Below are 19,002 nucleotides of genomic sequence, written 5' to 3'. Positions count from 1 at the left end.
GCCTTCCCCACTGTTCTCTAAAGGTGTGGAAGTACTGTGGAATGCTGTAGGCCATGTGGTATGGACACCCTCTTTCCCAGGAAGGAGGAGAATTCCTACTTGTAATCCACTCAGCTAAGTCTGAGGTCTACTTGTTGAAGTGTTGCAAGAAAGGAGAACAGTTTTGAAATCACATCTCTGTTTCTTTGGGGCAGGCCATGGGATGAGCTGAGTGGCAGTGAGGAATGCTGCTTTTCCCCCTGACACCCACTTGTTTTCTTTTTTTCTCTTTACCGTGGAAGAGCAGTACTGGTTTTTGTAGTCAAGATCATTGCTCTGATCTACAGCTACAATAGTTGAGACACTCTGAGAGTGTTCTGCAGAGGTGATGAGTCCTCAGGCTCTAGAATTGAATAGTGCTCATGACACGTGGGTCTTAGCCACAAGCTCTCTATTTTCTTTTGCAGTTAGCTTTTGTCATCTGAATATTTCTAGTGTTGTTTAAGAGAAGCATTTTTGGTCAGGTCTTGATAATACACTTAAATTACAATTAAGTTATTTATTTGAGAGATTTCTTTTCTTGAACTTTTTGGTTTTTTTTTTTTATTATTATCTGACTGTATCTTCCTCAGATTTCAGGGTAGTCTGCATTGTTATATGCTCTATGTAACAGGTTTTTTTGCTTGCACCAACATTTTTCCACATAGTTACTGTTAGGAAAAAATCAATACTGTTTTGAGGGTTTTTTTACGTATTGAAATAATTGGTGTGGTTATTGGCTAGTGTACTTTGACTATGGTATTGATTTTTACTTGGTGTTTTAATGTTAAGTATAAAAAAGAAAATCAGGTGGCTGTGGGGAGAAACCAGGGTTACATATATTGTGGTTATGCTGTAGTTGAGGGTCCCTAGTGTGCATTTTGGACAGGTGTTTATTTATCTTCTGTCTTGCTGCAGATATTCTCCCTCCAGCACACTGAGCTGCTCACATTCCTTTGATTTTTTCCATACATATTGTAACCATATAATCCTCATAAATTAGCTGCTTTAGTAACTGGTAAGAACTGTTGATACATCAGAAGACAGAAAAATATTGTCAGAAACTTGTGTTCTGTTTGAGATGTAGGAAAATTTGGATCTTGCATCAAAGATGTGTCTCTTAAATTGATTTTTGAACTATTTGGTGCAAAACTTCTTTCTTTTCCTCTAACACTTGTATTTGAATTTCAGTCAAACTCAGCGAAGTCCCCACGTGTTTTACCGACATGACTTAATCAATCAACTTCAGCACAATCACGCCCTCGTTACACTGGTTGCAGAAAACCTCTCTGCCTATATGGAAAGCATGAGGCAGTATGCTAAAGGTGAGTTTTAACATCAAAGTTGCTTCGTGGAGCATAGCAGATCTCCAGTTGAAATTGGAGTTAAAAGTAAATTCCCATAATAACTATTAAGTTTATTTGTTTAATTTTCAAGCATCTGTGGGGTTAATAGCCTTTGTGGTAACTGATTGGGTAAGAAAAGCTTAAAATACTAATCTTTTCTTTTTTATAATTGAAAGTGTGTCTTTTATAGCAGAATATGAGAAAGTGGCAGCCATTGTTTATATGTGGATTGATAAAAATCATCTTGCCCTTGCCCTTCTTAGGCTAGGGTAGTTTTTTTTGTGGAAGGTTCTAGTAGTAAACTTCTAGTTTTGAATTTTGAAGGCTCCTTTGACAAGTTTTTAATCACCTCAGTTTGCAGCCAATATTTGGAATTTGTCAGGGAGAAGGACTTCAGACCACAGGGATACCATTTATCTTTCCTGTGTAACTCCCACATCTATTCAGGCTCTCTCACTGTGTTTGTTATTAGCAGCACTTGGGCAGCACATTGTGTTAGTATTTTTGTATTTTAGGCTAAATCCAGCTCTTTGCTGATGAATTTACCCTCTTACTCTGGATTAACTTTTACCTACTGAGGTAGAAGCATGGAAGTGAAGGTGGGTCAGGAAGCTTGGTACACTGGACCACAGTTCTTTAGATATAAAATTATGCCAACAGAAGTGAAAGGAGGAGATTTACACTCCTCCTTCCCCACCACTGACTTGACTGACTGGAACCAAGGACTGTTCTACCCTGGCCTCATAACAGCCTTTCTGTTGCATTTCAGAAATGACACAGTATGTTCTGGAGGGATTTAGTGTAGGTCATTCAGAGAGGACAGGATATTTGCATGTTGGAAAGCTTGTTTTGGAGTATTAAATATATATATATGTGTGTGTGTATGTATATATACATATATATATGTATTTCATATAAGAGATATCCAAAATACATACTTATGGACTTGTGTAAATAGTGGTGCTCTGTGACAATGGTCACTTCAGCAAGGTGTAGGCCACTAAGAATAACATTCAATTAAATCTACATACTGCAACTGTAGTTCTCTATTCAGGAATACATGGGGGGGTTACCCTAATTTAAATACCTTAACTAATTATAGCATTGCACTAATTAATGTTAGAATAATACTAAATTATTTGGTCTGTTCTCAGTATTAGTGTAGGAACTTTTTAAAATTTATCTTGTTTTTTAATTTGCAAGCCAAAAGGTCATTTTTGAAAATATTGTTTACCTATCAGATTGTTGAGGGCAGAAGAATTAGGCTGATAACTTGCATGATTCTTTTCCTTTCCCAAAAACCCACACTGCCCTGCCCCTCCTCACATATAGTGACTCAGTTAAGCAGTAGTACAAACATCTCCAATGCAATAGGAATTACAAGTGTGTAAAGGGTTTAAATTTAATCTAATTACAAAGCAATTAAATTACTCTCTCTTGAGATGAAACTGCTGCAGAACTTCTCATTTGTATCAGAGTACAAAAGCAGAAGAATAATAGTGTGGGGTTTTTTATTAGGTACTTCATTACATTATTCAGGGCAACCAGGAAATCTTCCTCGTGTTCCAGATACTGTGCTCAGACTATAATCCACAGTTCCTGTGCAAAAACTCTTTAATTTTCAGTTTTATATACTAAATAGAGCAGAACATAGAATATTGTGATGTTTGTCTTCCATGCCTTCATGGAGAGGGAGAAAATATGCCAGGGGGCCATATAAATGAAAGGGAATAAATGAAAGGGGAAGAAAGAAGATTATGCATGTGAAGTCAGAAAGAACTGGAAGCTGTGGAATTAAGCTTGGCTGGAGAAGGTGAATGAGACAGAGGGGGAAAATTCAAGGCAAAGATCCAAACAGCACAGGTCAAACATATGCCATAGAAATAAAAAAATCCAGTTGTTGACAGATATTCTTGGCACTTAACACTGCGATTACTATGTAATTTGGATATTTTAAAATTAATTTTGAATTTGCCATATGTTTGTTTTCCTTGAAGTCTTCCCTAGTTGTGTTCAGTGATGGAAAACAGTGTTTCTGTTCTTCTGTTATTCACTAATACATAGTGTTTTCTGGGATACTCCCCTTTAATATATTTACCTTTTTAGGGTTAAAGAGAAGCCTAATCTATGTTTCTGAATTTTTTCCATGCTCTGTGGTTTTCCCTTCTCTTGAACTTATCCTTTCCTTCAGCTCTGCAAAGTCCTCCATGAGATGAGACAACTGCTCTTGGATTCTGTAGTCCTGAAGGAGGTCACAGTTTCATCTTTTCAAAGAATTATCAAAGATCTTTTGAAAATTTCAATTCTCCTTTATTTCTCTTTTTCTGCAGGAATAAAAAATCCAAAGTGTTAATGAAATGGTTTTGTAGAAACTGTGCCATATGATTTTCTGTGTGTGTTTATCACTAATTAAATTTTCAGCCAGTTGTTTTCTGCTCCAATGTGTAAGAGGAATTTTTAAGGAGATCACACTTTGACTTGCTGTGGGACGTACAGAGTAGAAAATAAATCTGGAAGATGTAGAAAGAATGTCATACAGAAAATATTTTGGAAAGTGGAATTTTTTTGTAGTTCAGAGTTTTTCAGAATTCTGAAGTACATCCACGCTGCCTTTCTGCAGCTGGCTGGCTTTGAGTTCTCCTGTCATTGCCACTGTTGATATTGTGTCTGTGAATTAAACTCTAGTCGGGAAGAAAAAGCCCAGGTAGTCCTCACAGTGGAAATAAACAAACGCCACCACCTCCCCTTCAACAAATCAAAATCAAACAAGAAACCCATCCTCAACACCCAACACTTCAAGTAATCAATTTTAATTTCTCTGCAATATGCTTATTTACCCTGATTTTTTTTTTCTGCTGGAGACACAGCTTATTTTACTGGTTTTCTTCTTCTAATTCTTAAATAATTTTTGTTTACATACTTTTATATTATTTCTTCAGATTTTTTTTTCACTTTTCTCCTTTTGCTAATTGCTCATTTATGATCATTTCATGAAAGGTATGATTTAATTTTTAAGGATTTCTGATGAACATAATGTCTTAAATTTTGCAGACATTAGTTAACTACTGGTCTTCTGTTTCCCCTGTCACTCAATATTTAAGGTAGTGTACCTTTTACACTTGGATATAGAGAGGAGTATTTATGACAATTATTTTTTTCTTTATTTTGAAGCACTGATGTACTTCTTTTTACTCCCTGCCTGATGTAATAGGAGATATTGATTTTCAGCTCTGAAGATAAATTTTAGTATTAGTATTGATGTTGCCATGAGATGGTCTACCATGGCTGGGTCACCTTAGTTAAAGGCAATCTGTACATCTTTGCAAATAAAAAATAAAGCATTAATTAGTTTATAATGGAGCTGTCATAATGAATGTGTCATGATGAAATACTGCTAGTACAGATGAAAGTAATGCAAGTGCAGATCTAGATTGTATCTCTTTAATTAAAAAAATCTAAACAACAGCCAACCACTAAACAGAACCATGTTCCTGTGAACAAAATTGCTGTTTGTTAAGAAAATATTATGCTGAACTTTGACAAAATGCAGGCAAAAATTTCACTTCATGCCTCACTCTCAAAAGACAACTTCTGTTTCAAGCTTGTCAGTATTACAGGCATTTGGGGTTTATGTTTGGAAACTTGCAGTAAATAAAGTTGTCTTATACTTTCTTCCTCTGAGTGATGTTGTGTGCATAGCTCTGTATAAAGGTGATAAAGAAATGGAGTCATGATTTCCTCTGGAGAGGAAAAAGCCTAAAAAAACAGAAAAATGAAATTTTGGAAAAGATGCTGTGTAACAAAACAAAAGCATCCTCAATAAAAAAAGCACTGGATTGAGTTGTATGCTTGGTATACTTCTATTTTCAACTGACTTCTGACTTCAAACTGACTACTCGAAAATAGGAAAAATTTATTTGAATAAGTAGAGTGCAAGTTCTTAATTGTTCTGTAACACTTTCATTATACTGAATGAATGTGAATAATGAGCACGTAACTGTTGATGTGACGATAGAGCTCAGTAGTCTTTGCCTGTGTGTAGCATAGGAAGCAGTGTTAACTGGTAGCAGCTGACTGCTGAAGACTCTTTTCATACCCCTCACTGAAAATGTACCGGGTTTGGATTATATTCAGAGTAACAAGTCTTCAAACACATCCTGTCTTCTGGAGTCAGCACCACTTTTCTGAATGTATTGTCTAATAAAACATTTTCTTTGCAGAGCATGGTGAGTATGACCCTCAGACTGTGAGACCAGGAAGCCGATACAGTCACGTGCAGGAAGTACAGGAGCGACTGAACTTCTTACGGTGAGTTTTAACTTGAACATTGCTTAACTTCTTTAAGAATACTTTGAATGCTTTTTGAAGAAAAACGCTTTGCATTTCTCTCTCTTCTACAGCTTTAATTTGTTAACTTCTTTCAAAACTCAGATGCAAAAATACATTGAATGGTTTTGGTTTGTTTTGTTTTGTTTTGTTTTGTTTTTCCTGGAGGACTTTTATCCTACTGTTGGAATATTCCAACAGTAAATAAAGTTTATTAGACTCTTTGGAATCCAAGGCTCTTATTCTGCACTATGATTTGTATTTTTTCTTGCCTGTGTGCAGAACCTTACTAACTTAAATATAGTGTGTGGTGGATACAGTTACATTCCTATTGTGGTAACTTAGTTTAAAATTTAAAATATTCCAAGTAGGGATATGGCCGTGCGTCCTTACTTGTATCACACCAGAATTAAATCCATGATCATAAACTGACACATACTTTTGTCAGTCAGTGGTGGTGTGTTGGCAGCAACTGAGCCCCAGAAAGAAAGTGCAATAAAAAATTATTTGGATGATTTTGACCAGCTCCTGTTGGAGTAAAATAAGAAAACAAAAGATCTCTGCTCATCATAGAGCTGCAGAATGCTGATATTTTTAGGCTAAGTCTCTCTTAGCTTTTTCCTACTTGGTTTTAACCTTGTTTTAAATGAGTAAAAAGACTTGAACTGTCATGTTTGAATTATTTTTTCCTTGTTTTCTAAAGGAGATTTTCTTTTACTTTTTAAAATTTTACTGCGAATTTTCATTAACTAAAGTGCTAACTGTTTAATGAAATGATACAATAGCACATGGATAGCACACTTAATGTATCACTCCTGCATGTTCAAAATTGTAACTTCCTTAGATTTAAGTTCATTATTTGTTAATGTGAAGAAATGTATGAAGTTCTGTGGAGAATGTAGAATATGTATGTAGCAATTTCTGAAAAGCAGTGCTATAACTCAGTCCCAGATTTCTTTTACATTAAAAAAAAAAAACTTTTAGTAATAAAAATTAATCTAAAGAACTTTGATTACCATTTGTTCCTCCTGAAGCATCCTGAGTGTTAGCTCTCAAAATTGAAGTTCTTGATAATTGTTTCATAATAATTGAACACAAATTAAAATTTTGCTTAAATAAAAGGAAAAATTTCCAGTTCATTGATTTCTGCTTCTGGCTCTGCTCCATGCTATTGATACCTTTTTTCAATTTTGATAAATCAAGTCTTAAAACATAGTGAATAATTGCAGAATTAATTTATTCTCATATGTTGTGACCTGATTTTTAACTAAATAGTTTACATTAGGAAATGTGCATTTCTTTGTATATAAAATGTAACCAAAGCTTGGATTTTTGTGTAAGGCACTTTTTTACTGAATTACGTTCTTTTTTTTTGTTTGGAATTGATTGGTCTTGATTCATTCAAACTGACTAAGATATCATGGGGCTGATTCTGAGTGGACTGATGATGTAAATAAAGTTTTCATACTTGTGATATATACATATATAATGTGCATATCCAACTTTATGCCTGTACTTTTTACTGAATTATAACTCTGGATGTGTATTAGACAGTGCTGTTAATTGTCTCTTTGTTTTGCTCAAGATTTTTATTGAAGGATGGTCAGCTGTGGCTCTGTGCCCCTCAGGCGAAGCAAATATGGAAGTGTTTAGCAGAAAATGCGGTTTATCTTTGTGATCGCGAAGCCTGTTTTAAATGGTATTCCAAACTAATGGGGGATGAACCAGACTTAGACCCTGACATTAATAAGGACTTCTTTGAAAATAATGTGCTTCAGCTGGATCCTTCCCTATTAACAGAAAATGGAATGAAATGTTTTGAACGTTTCTTCAAAGCTGTGAACTGTCGAGAAGGAAAGCTAGTAGCAAAGAGACGAGCCTATATGATGGATGACCTGGAATTAATAGGATTAGACTACCTTTGGAGGGTGAGTTAATTGAAGGAAGCATCTGAAAGGTTAACTGCTAAGACTTTCTCAGTCTCTCTATGCTTTTAGGAATGTGTAATGTATTAGTAATGGACTGAAATTACGAAAATCTGCTTTTTCCAACTAAATGCATGGCTTTTGACTCCACTGTCTTCCCAGCAAGTATGCAAGTTGGTAACTTTGCAGACTGATGTTAAATGGAAAGTTATTTGAAACATAAGTAAATTTATGTATGTGCATGAAATTAAAAATGTCCCAATACTGTTGAAGAAGAAAAGATCCTTCCAGGTGAATTATCTGTGGATTTCTCTTTTTTTCACATGCACATTATAATTAAGCTTTGTTTCATGCACTTCATAAGCTATTCCACGGCATTCCTTCTCTTGTGGTAAACTGGAGTAATTCTAGATCAGACCAAGTGGTTGCTGGTCTGATTCTTCCTCTTACAAGCACAACATTTTGGCTAAATATGATGGTTTTCCAGGATCTGTAGATTCCATATAACCACCTATTCTCTACATATACAATCTTCCTTTTCAATAGGAAGGTTGAAGCTTCCTGAAGCTTGCCAAATCTGTTGGTGAAAATCATCAGTATTTAAACTGTAACCTAATTTTTCCAGAGTATTTCTAGTTGTCAACAGCTGCATTAGAGCCCACAGTGGTGCACTGTGACATGATTATCATGGCTGTGTGTCTGTAAAATGTGTACAGCAGCAGTCTTCAGTAATTTTGGGTGGGGCTTGTTGAAGGGTTGGATATTTTAATCCTGGTGATAATAGCTAAAACCAAAGTAGATCCCAGTTTTTATACAAGTAGGTTCACATCATGTCTGTGAACAGAGTCTCCACAGAATGTTAGCATGTTTTAGTTTTGGGAATCAACTTACTCTGATCAGCATGACAAAAGTCATGAAGCTTGAGCTCAGTACCCTGCAGGGGTTGTCTGTAAAGCCTGCTGTCAGACCTCATGATTAGTAGTTAAAATTTAGATTATCAGGTTAGAAGCAGAATTCATTTGCTTGTCCCCCTTCCACCCATTCAGAGCCATTTAAATACTTGGAAATTTTGTCTGGTGATGCAGATTGTTGAAGCATCTGAAGAAGTTTTCTTATTCTCTGAAACAAGAGAAAATTTGGAATGTTATGTGAACATGAATATATAAACACTGCTTTTACTCTGTTTATAGGACATCATCCTTTTTTGCCAACTCTGAAGTTCAAAACTAGTTAATTATTAATTTTTACTCATATAATCATCTTCAGTGTAAGTTGTATTGATTGTATTTTTTAACTAAGCATTTTAGTCCCTTTCACCTCATAAGATATTTGGACATACTGTCATGTCGAGATACTTATGTAGTAGTTTTGGTTTGCATTTTTACACCAGCAAGTTTTAGGAGATGCTAATGCTTTTTTTTCAATTGTGCTAGGTTGTGATTCAGGGAAATGATGACATCGCAAACCGAGCAATAGACCTTCTTAAAGAGATCTATACTAATCTTGGCCCAAGGTTACAAGTTAATCAGGTAAGAAAAAGCAACAAGAAGACTGAACAAAATAAAAATAAAAATAGCCTTAAAAATAGTATTTAAATAATAGCCTTAAACATCAGTTTGGTGTTATTTTTGTAGTTGAAAGATTTGAGAACAGGTAATAGTTTCCGTGTTTTGGTGGGTGAGTCCAACCATCAAATTCTGGGCAGATGCAAAACTAAAGTTTTTTTCTCTCATTAATTTTTCATACTAAGTTCATATGCTGTATTTGCTCTTGTTACTCAAAAAACAGTTAATGTTATAAAAGGAAAGTCTTTTGTTGCCCTGTGAGTTGTGGTACTTACTCATACGAGTGTGTTCAGTGGCTGGGTCTATGGGGTGTTGTCACAAGCTAATGTAATCTCTTTTTTCTGGCATGCCCCTTAAAAGGGTCACTGACTTTCTGTGTAGTGGTCAAGCTGAGGTCTAGCAAATCAGATATTATCTCCCCGCATTAATATTTGCTGGGAGCTGTAGTTCAGTGGACAGAGAAGAGATACTAGGTTTCTGTAAGGTCAGGGAAGGGGATGTCATCCACAGGATCCTTGACAGGCTTGAGTAGTGGACCCTTGAGAACCTTGTGAAGTTCAACAAAGCCAAGTGCAAGGTCCTGCAGCTGGGCTGGGGCAATCTCAGGCGCAAATACAGGTTGGGGGATGAGCAGATCAAGACCAGCCCTGCAGAGAAAGACTTGGGGATGTTGGTTGAGAAGAAGCCCAACATGCACTGGCAGCCCAGAAAACCACCTTTGTCCTGGGCTCCATCAACAGCAGCATGGGCAGCAGGTCCAGGAAGGGGGTTCTGCCCCTCTTGTCTGCTCTGGTGAGACCCCACCTGCAGTGCTGCATCCAGCTCTGGGGCCCCTAACATGGGAAGGACGTGGACCTGCTGGTGAGAGTCCAGAAGAGGACATGAAAATAATCAAGGCCCCTTCCAACCCAAACGATTCTGTAATAATGTAACTGCACATTAGTGGAGGAATATTGTCCTTTGGACAATCTCCAGTTGATAATTTGCCAGGTGTATTTCTTAGAACTCTGATATTCTACTTGTCTTCAAAAACACTTTAGTAATGTTCAGAGCTGCCAGTCTGCCAGGTCCAGCACAGCTGCTCTAGGTGGTGAATTCACAGCCATTCAAGCTGTATTTTCCTGCAGTGGCAGATGGCTGGAGGCTTCTGTCTTACTGTAGGTCTGGGCTTACTAAGCATGCATTGATCTGTCTGTGTGCGCATGCTTAGCTCTGACACTTCCAGAAATGTTGGATTTACATGCACACAAGAGCTCTTTAACATAGTCTGAGAAAAGGAGAAAGTGAAAGTCCAATTCAATGTCTTCTGTCCAAATTTTCACTTTTTCTATTTACATACAATATGGTTACAGCTGCTGATGCTGTGAGATTATTGAAGTGCACACTAAATTAGAGCTGTTTATTGATGGGAGTTGTTGGAATAAAACAGGTTTATTGAGTAACTTACCTGTTTTGATTTGGGGGATTTTTCTTCTCTACTATTTGGTCATCCTTCTGAAAAGATTGATTCTAATATGTCTTGTAATTACACCAATTTCTTAATGTAATTAGGTAGTGATTCATGAGGACTTCATTCAGTCCTGTTTCGATCGTCTAAAAGCCTCCTATGATACATTATGTGTGCTGGATGGAGATAAAGACAGTATCAACTGTGCAAGACAAGAAGCAATAAGGATGGTGAGAGTGCTGACTGTTCTAAGGGAATATATAAATGAATGTGACAGTGATTACCACGAAGAGAGAACTATTCTACCTATGTCAAGGTATGTGTGAAAAAGCAGTATCATGATTTTGATTTCTGTTAAACTAAAACAGTACTATTATCCTTGACATTTTTACATTCTAAATGGTTTCTATTCAGGAAATGGTTTCACAGTGTTTCAGAATTCCCTTTTCTTTGCTAATACATGAAACTCTATTTTAAAAAAAAATTTGAAATATCAGTATATATGAAAGGGGCAGCAGTCTTAAGAAAAAACTTGGTGATTTTTTCTGTAACTAGCACAATGTACCTGGAGACTCAGTTGTTTTGGATAAAGTTCTTTATTTCAGATAATTACTTAAAAGCAGTCCTGTTCTTTACATTAGCATTGGCAAAACATTTTTGTTTCTCATAGTCTTATTATCCAAAAACATGTTGTAAATGTATATGTTCACCTTCCAGAATTGTTTGTAGAGATCTCAATCTTACTTTGCAAGATTAAATTTTTTATTATCTCTAAGTGAAATATTCTGTAAGCTCCTCACAAGTAGGGGAAGAAGAGAACCAGTACTTTGAAATATATTTATTTTCTGTACACCTTTGCTCTTCTTATACTTGTCCTTGAGGGAAAAACTAGTTTAAATCCTTGGTGTCTCTATGAATTTATGATGCAGCTAATGTATTTTTAAACACAGTGGAGGTTTTTCAACCACTTATTTTAAATGACCTTTTTGTCAAAAAAATTGAAGCAATTGCTGTTTCTTCATGGTGTGTCATTAATTTGCAGTGTTGCTACAGCTTTTTTACTGCATATATTGATTGATTGATTGATGAGTCCTAACAAAGTTTTCTTTTTGATTGTGGGTACATCTTTTTTATAATGGGCTGCTTATTTGATTAGACTAATCTTTCACAGGCCTTGTTAGTAAGGAGCTTTATGAGGAGTTTTTGCCTTTTGTTGCATGGGATTAGTTTGTTTGGCTTATCTGGGCACATCTTTCCTAATGAGCTCTCTGCTATTGTGGAGAGTGTGATCACTGCTAATGTGAAATCATTTCTTCCTTTTTTGACCTCTTCAAACTTTCTTTTAAAGATTATTATTTTAAAAACTGGAATTCTAGCATAAAACTTAAAACAGCTTTTGACAGAAGGCATTAAGGCTCAGCAACCTGATGGATTTTTCTGATCTTGGTGTATTTAAAGCTTGAGTTGCTTTGCTAAAAGAGCAAAACATCATTGCCAGTCTGATTAAACTTCGTTTGCACATTTTGATCAGGATGTTAAAAGACAGAGAAGAGATCTAAAACTTTATAAGAGACTTCTAAAGTTTCTATCAGTGTTCCTAACCTGACTGTAAATTTGACCATATGATTAATGCATTTGTACTGAGTGTGCCTTCTTGAAAGATTCTGTGTATGTTGTCGCCATAGTTGCTGGGGAAATCTTGTACTGGAAAATACCATGTAAAGATTTGATGTTGAAATACCGGGTGCAAAAAATGCAGGAAGGAAAAGAATTTATTTCATGAGGGCAAAAATAACTTTTGCTTTTCTGTTTATTTTCAGAGCTTTCCGTGGTAAACATATCACACTTGTCGTTCGGTTCCCAAACCAAGGCCGGCAGGTGGAAGATTTGGATATTTGGTCTCACACAAACGACACGATTGGCCAAGTGCGGCGTTGCATCCTCAATCGCATTAAAGCAAACAGTGCACACACAAAAGTAGAGCTGTTCATTGGGGGTGAGCTGGTAGATCCTGCAGATGACAGAAAATTAATTGGGCAGCTGAATCTCAAAGATAAAACGGTAAGTGTTGCAGGCTGGGTATTTACATCAACTCAGATGTTCCTTCCCTTTTGTAAATGCTTGAAAAATATCATGCGTGGCATCATTTATTTTTGTGAAATAATTCCTCATATTATGCCATTAACATTATATCAGATGTTTATTTGTTAAAGAATCTTAATTTTTGGAGAGTATTAAAACTCTGATTATCTTTTTCAGCTAATTACAGCTAAGCTTACACAGATAAATTCTAATATGCCCTCAAGTCCTGATAGTTCTTCTGACTCTTCAACTGGTTCTCCGGGCAACCATGGCAATCACTACAGTGATGGTCCAAATCCAGAAGTTGAAAGCTGTTTGCCTGGAGTGGTAAGCAGTTTCTGAAATTAACAGTTCAAACATGTTTTTTCTTACACTTTGTCTTTGGCTAAGAATTTATATTTTTTTTTTTTAATTTGCTTATTTTAAGATCATGTCACTGCATCCTCGATACATCTCTTTTCTTTGGCAAGTTGCAGACTTGGGCAGTAGTCTAAATATGCCACCTCTTAGAGATGGAGCTCGTGTTCTTATGAAGCTCATGCCACCAGGTAAAACTTAACTTGATCCTTTTTTTTTATCTTGTAATATGCTGTAAAATAATTTCTCATCTGGTACATAAAAGTGAAGATAGGGGAGTATTTTCTACTTTCTGGTGATTTATTGGTATTTCATTGGTAATTAATTACTGTTACCCTAATTAGGAGTGTAAAAGATTTCCCAAGTAGTTATTTCTTATCTGCTATCTGAAGTTGTATAGTTTGCAGTTGGTAATGGGGTTCAGTGCCACAGTACAGTGAAAATGGGGAGCATTGTATTTTAAAGTGGTTTTGTAGCACTGGCTTTAATAAGATCACTTTTCACTGTAATAATCATTGGAGAACACTCTGTAGTCTGATTTTGTCTGTAAGTTTTTGCAACTGTTCTGATACACTTAAAATTTTTCAGATTTATAATTGTAAATAGTACTGACTTGTTGTGGAGTACTTTTGCTCAAAATGCTTATAAGTTGTGTTTTTATTGCAGATAACACTACGGTCGAGAAACTAAGAGCAATTTGTTTAGATCATGCAAAGCTTGGGGAAAGTAGCCTTAGTCCATCCCTTGATTCTCTGTTCTTTGGTCCTTCTGCCTCACAAGTGCTGTACCTAACAGAGGTTAGTGATGCTTTGCCTTTTCTTTAAAAATTGTCAGTTCTCTCTGTGGCACTCCTGTCTGTAACATTATGGAAGCCTAAGATCAAATTCTGGTTTGAAATTAACAGTTGAAAATACTAAACAATTTACTGGCATAAACATGTATGGCCAGTGCTGTCAAAGCATTGCTTATGTAGTATTACTGCAAATTCTCATGTTCAGTGATCTATATCCAAGCTGGTGCATTTCCGTTAGTTAACTCTTTATTTTCTTCTGCAGGTAGTTTATGCCTTGTTAATGCCTGCCAGTGCACCTCTGGGAGAAGATGCCAGTGACTTCCAGTACAACTTCCTGAAAAGTGGTGGTTTGCCTCTTGTGCTGAGCATGCTGACCAGAAATAACTTCCTGCCAAATGCAGATATGGAAACTCGAAGGGGTGCCTACCTTAATGCTCTAAAAATAGCCAAATTATTGCTAACAGCAATTGGATATGGCCACGTTCGAGCTGTGGCAGAAGCTTGTCAGCCAGTTGTGGAAGGCACAAGTACAATTTCACCGGTAATATAAATCTTCCTTGCTGCAAATAGCATTGTGCTCTGTGTTTTATAATGTGTGCAGCAACATCTCCTTGCTTTTCATTGACAGTCTGTTCTTTGAGTGAGTTGCACATCAAGAACTCGCAGTACTTTCAGATAATGTTTTGCAATTCTAAAAAAGAGATCAACTTACTAAACAAATCCTATTTCTTAGTGACTGTAAAAAGTTAGGTGTGAGATGCACTTGCTCTGTATATGATTTTCAATGGTTTGCATGATTGACAGTGCAAGTAACTTCTAATTTTTAACTCTATTCATCCTTCTGGACAAAATGTCCAGCACACAGCAGGATAAGCACATCATGTGATGTGTGAGCAGCTGGCTCACAGGTTGGGCACAAAGAGTTGTAATGAATAATGACAGAGTGCTGACCTGTCACAGGTGGGGTTCTGCGGGGCTCCATCCTCAGCCCTGTGCTCTTCAACATCTTCATAAACGACCTGGATGCAGGACTGGAAGGGATACCGAGCAAGTTTGCAGATAATACAAAACTGAGAGGAGCTGTTGATTCCCTGGAGGGCAGGGAGGCCTTGCAGAGAGGTCTCAACAAGTTAGAGGAGTGGGCAATCACCAACCATATGGAGTTGAAAAAGGGCTAGTGCCAGATTCTGCACCTGGGATGGGCAACCCTGGATGTATGGACACACTGAGGAATGAGATGCTGGAAAACAGTGACACAGAAAGGGACCTGGGTGTCCTGCTTGATGCTCATTTCAGCCTGAGCCAGCAGGGCCCTGGCAGCCAGGAGGGACATCCTTGTCCTGAGGGACATCAGGCCCAACATCGCCAGCTGGGCAAGGGGGATTGTCCTGCTCTGCTCTGGGCTGGGGCAGCCTCACCTCCAGTGCTGGGGGCAGTTTTGGGCACTGTGATACAAGAAAGATGCAAAGCTCTTAGAGGGCATTCCAAAGGAGGGCCACAGGCTTGGTGTGAAGGGCCTTGAGGAGAAGCCATGTGAGGAGGGGCTGAGGACACTTGGTCTGTTCAGCCTGGAGAAGAGGAGACTGAGACCTCACAGCTTCCTCATGAGGGGAAGAGGAAGGGCAGGCACTGATCTCTGCTCTGTGGTGACAATGACACATCCCAAGGGAATGGCCTGAAGTTGTGTCAGGGCAGGTTTAGGTTGGATATCAGGAAAAGGTTCTTCCCCCAGAGGGTGGTTGGGCACTGGAACAGGCTCCCCAGGGCAGTGGTCACAGCACCAGCCTGACAGAGCTCAAGAAGTGTTTGGACAATGCTGTCAGGCACATGGTATGATACCTGGGGATGGTTCTGTGCAGGGCCAGGAGTTAGACTGGATGATCCTTGTGGGGCCCTTCCAACTCAGCATATTCCTTGATAAATGTGTATTCCCCATTTGTGAGGTTCCATCCTGAATAGTTTATTGATCTATCAACTTGTCCTCAAGAATACACAGAGAGCCCCACTTCAGAACACTTAATTCCAAGATACTGACTTGAGATCCATCTCTGAATTGGAGGAGTACATTCCCCTTAAATCTCAAGCATAAGTACCTGTTCTGGTTAGCTGCATCTGTTGGAAGATACATAATTAATTATTTTTCAAGTAAATCAAAATTCTTAATGATTACAAAGAAGTGAAGATCCCTTTTTATTTTTCATGTTAGAGTATAATAGGAATATTATAAGCATATTATACAAGTCAGACATGTTTGCCACCCTGTCTTTCATCTGTTTAAAATGAATAAATTTTACAGCCCTGTTTTCTTACACCAGTTATTTAAAGGGCAGTTTGGAACACATTGCATCACTTGAGTCTTGAAGTATTGTTTGAAACAGACTTAGGAGATAGTAACATTTTTCCGCAGTTGCTGACTTTCACTATTTAGAGTTGCAAACATCTCATTTAATAGGAACTGATTTGTTGGAAAAAAACACTGTTACTCTTGCTGTCACCATCATCCTCTTTGAAGGACTTTGGTATTTTTTATTCTCTTGGGATGCAGGTGGGATTTGTTGAAACTTCTCATTTCTCTTACATAAAGCATAAGTACCAAAGCATAACTTTCTATCTTGGCTTTCCATCAGTATTTAAGAGAAGGAGGCAACCAAGGTTATGTGTCTGTAGTTTTTCAGTTATTGGTCTGCTGCTGTCACTAGTACCTTTAAAATTGTTACTTTCTTCCTTGTTTACATAGAAGGTTGAATTAATAATGTTAAATACAGTGTTCTGGTACACAGAACTGATTTATCACATGTATATTGCTGTTGATCACTTCCAATAGCATCCAATAGGTGATTGACTGTGGAATCTCTGTTAGTCTTCAGTGGAGGCTCTGTAACTTTGCTCCCTAAATCAAGTGTCTTAGTGAAGCTGACAAAACAAGGGATGTGATCAACACAAGACCTTACACAGCAGCCTTACAGTGTGTCTTTTGAGAAGCATTTGAGATGGGCTTGTTTGAATGAAGTGGTACAGGAGAATGAAGAAACTATTCTGTTTTAATTTGTAACAACACACCGTCTTTTGTTTTTCTCTGAGAAGGAAAGAACCATTTCAGGTTTCATAAAAACTATGGAGCTCTGGCAGACTAAGGAGAGAGGGATCTATGCTCAAACCAATACAAAAAAAAAAAAATATAAAAACTTGTCTTGCTGTTTCTGTTTTGAAAATATTATAAAAAACAGGAGGGATAATTTAGAACAGAATTCTTCAAGAGTAACTTAAATGTTTAAAATGTACTTCAGTATAATAAAAACTGCAGCTGTATTCTGTCTGGACACTCTTATCTAATCCAGAGTTTGACCAAACCCTTTCTTTCCCACTGAAAGGGGAGGAGGCATTGTAACAGAAAAAAATTCTGTTAGCTTGAAGTAATCTGATCAATAAACAAACCCCCAAACCTAGTAAGTTTTGAGCAAGTGCCTTTCCTTTTGACTACTTGTACTCAGAGATTGTCCACTGCAGCATAGTGTCTTCAGTTGTGATGGTATCTGTTAAAAAATAAGGAGATTTATTTATGTTGGCCTTTGCACTAAGTAGTTTTCCTTCCAAGGTCTTATCTACTTCTACCAAACCTTTCCAAGTAACTTTAGATCTTCATATCTTTCTGCCTTTTTTTCCCATGTAAAAGTAAGTATGAGAAATACTTTCTTCCAGATAAACCAGGCTACGCATGACCAGGCAGTGGTGCTACAAAATGCCCTACAAAACATTCCTAATCCAACTTCAGAGTGCATGCTGAGAAATGTAGCAATACGTCTTGCACAGCAAATATCTGATGAGGTTGGTGAATTCCTTTCTGTATCACCTTTTTCCTTACAGCATCTTTTCTATTTTCTTAATCCTTAAATTTGTTGCTTTGTAAGACGCAGATTTTCCTTTTAAAATGTTTTAGGTAATGGTCATATGAAAAAGAAAAATCTCAAATCATTGCCAATGTATCTTTATATATTGAAGATGCTTTAATGGCTCAAACGAAAACGTCAGTAAGGCTAAACAATGTGCTTTGCAAACATAGTGGTCTTATGTGTATGGTGTGCCCAAAACCCATTTGGATCTGGAATCAGGAGTCTTGTGAGAGAACATGTCAGTGAATTCAGCTGAGTTCAGCAGGAGCTAAAATCATGCTTTACCTTCCTCTTCCACGTGCATCTGGATCCCTTGGTTTCCAGGGTGGAAGCCATAAATACTGTGTTTCTGTACTGTATAGCATATCTGCAAAACTATCTCCAAGACACTTCTGAGATATCTAGATAGAAGATATTACTGTATTCTCGTTCTTGGTGTTGACAAGTTCACTATCCTTTGAGAACAAAGGGCAGTGTCTAAAGAAAGCACAACATGCTGCACTGCAAGACTGAGCCATCTGCCTTCCATCAGTGGTGGTTTTGCATCCATAGGTGTAAAATCAGCCAATTCAACTCTGATTTAATCAAATTTCTTCTATAGAAGAAATATCTTTTGAGGTGAGATGTGAGGAAAGGTTTTTTCAATTCTGCCTTTGTATTTCCTAGAGGCCTGCTAATAAATAAATAAACTATTTTTCTTTCACCAAGCACATCAAAGCAAGCAAAATCTGAATGTGTACTGCTGTGGAAGATTTGTCTGTAATTTTCTGAAATTATGAATACTGCTGTAGATCTAAATTTCATATGTATTGTAGTTTGAAAGGTTTTTTGGCCTTTTCATGTTTTGATGGTCAAAGACTCTTTACAATGGATCTCACAATTTAAAAAAAAAAAATCTGACATAGTTTCCATAGGCCAGAGAGAAGGCTTTAGCACAGAGAGGAATAATTCACCTTTTTTAAAAATGTTGATACTTAAAGACTTTGAAACTTCAATGATTTAAAAAAAACTCTGTTGTTTTTCTTGTGGCACTGTTGCTGTAAGGTTGCTTTGCTTTTGTCAAATATAAAATAGCTTTTATTTTTCTTGGAAATACTGTTAATGTCCATATCAGTACAAGAAAGCACATTCTTCAAGTTTCCTGATGCAGATACCTAACTAGTTCAGCTTCTTAAGATTTCCCTTTTTATTTCTTAGCATTAGAAAAATGAAACTTGAAATCCATCTGTCTGCCTTCTGCTTTTAGAGATTAC

General features: G+C 37.0%; 1 protein-coding gene across 6 annotated transcripts in view; it reads left to right on the top strand.

Moving 5' to 3' along the window:
- USP9X (ubiquitin specific peptidase 9 X-linked) overlaps positions 1-19,002 on the top strand; it is a 96,570-nt gene that overhangs the window by 47,016 nt on the left and 30,552 nt on the right. For 5 of the 6 annotated variants that reach the window (XM_053936054.1, XM_053936056.1, XM_053936055.1 and 2 more), the window contains 11 exons: positions 1,210-1,343; positions 5,585-5,672; positions 7,276-7,618; positions 9,049-9,144; positions 10,732-10,943; positions 12,448-12,688; positions 12,887-13,036; positions 13,137-13,257; positions 13,733-13,863; positions 14,122-14,400; positions 17,559-17,684. In XM_053936054.1, coding sequence (XP_053792029.1) covers positions 1,210-1,343; positions 5,585-5,672; positions 7,276-7,618; positions 9,049-9,144; positions 10,732-10,943; positions 12,448-12,688; positions 12,887-13,036; positions 13,137-13,257; positions 13,733-13,863; positions 14,122-14,400; positions 17,559-17,684 — 1,921 coding nt within the window. The remainder of the gene's footprint in view (positions 1-1,209; positions 1,344-5,584; positions 5,673-7,275; positions 7,619-9,048; positions 9,145-10,731; positions 10,944-12,447; positions 12,689-12,886; positions 13,037-13,136; positions 13,258-13,732; positions 13,864-14,121; positions 14,401-17,558; positions 17,685-19,002) is intronic. The other variant, XM_053936057.1, reaches the window with a different exon arrangement.

This window comes from Vidua chalybeata, chromosome 2, assembly GCF_026979565.1.
Source record: "Vidua chalybeata isolate OUT-0048 chromosome 2, bVidCha1 merged haplotype, whole genome shotgun sequence".
In the NCBI taxonomy this organism is placed as follows: Eukaryota; Metazoa; Chordata; class Aves; order Passeriformes; family Viduidae; genus Vidua; species Vidua chalybeata.
Note: the sequence above shows the minus strand (reverse complement) of the source record. Positions and strands in the feature narration are given on the sequence as shown.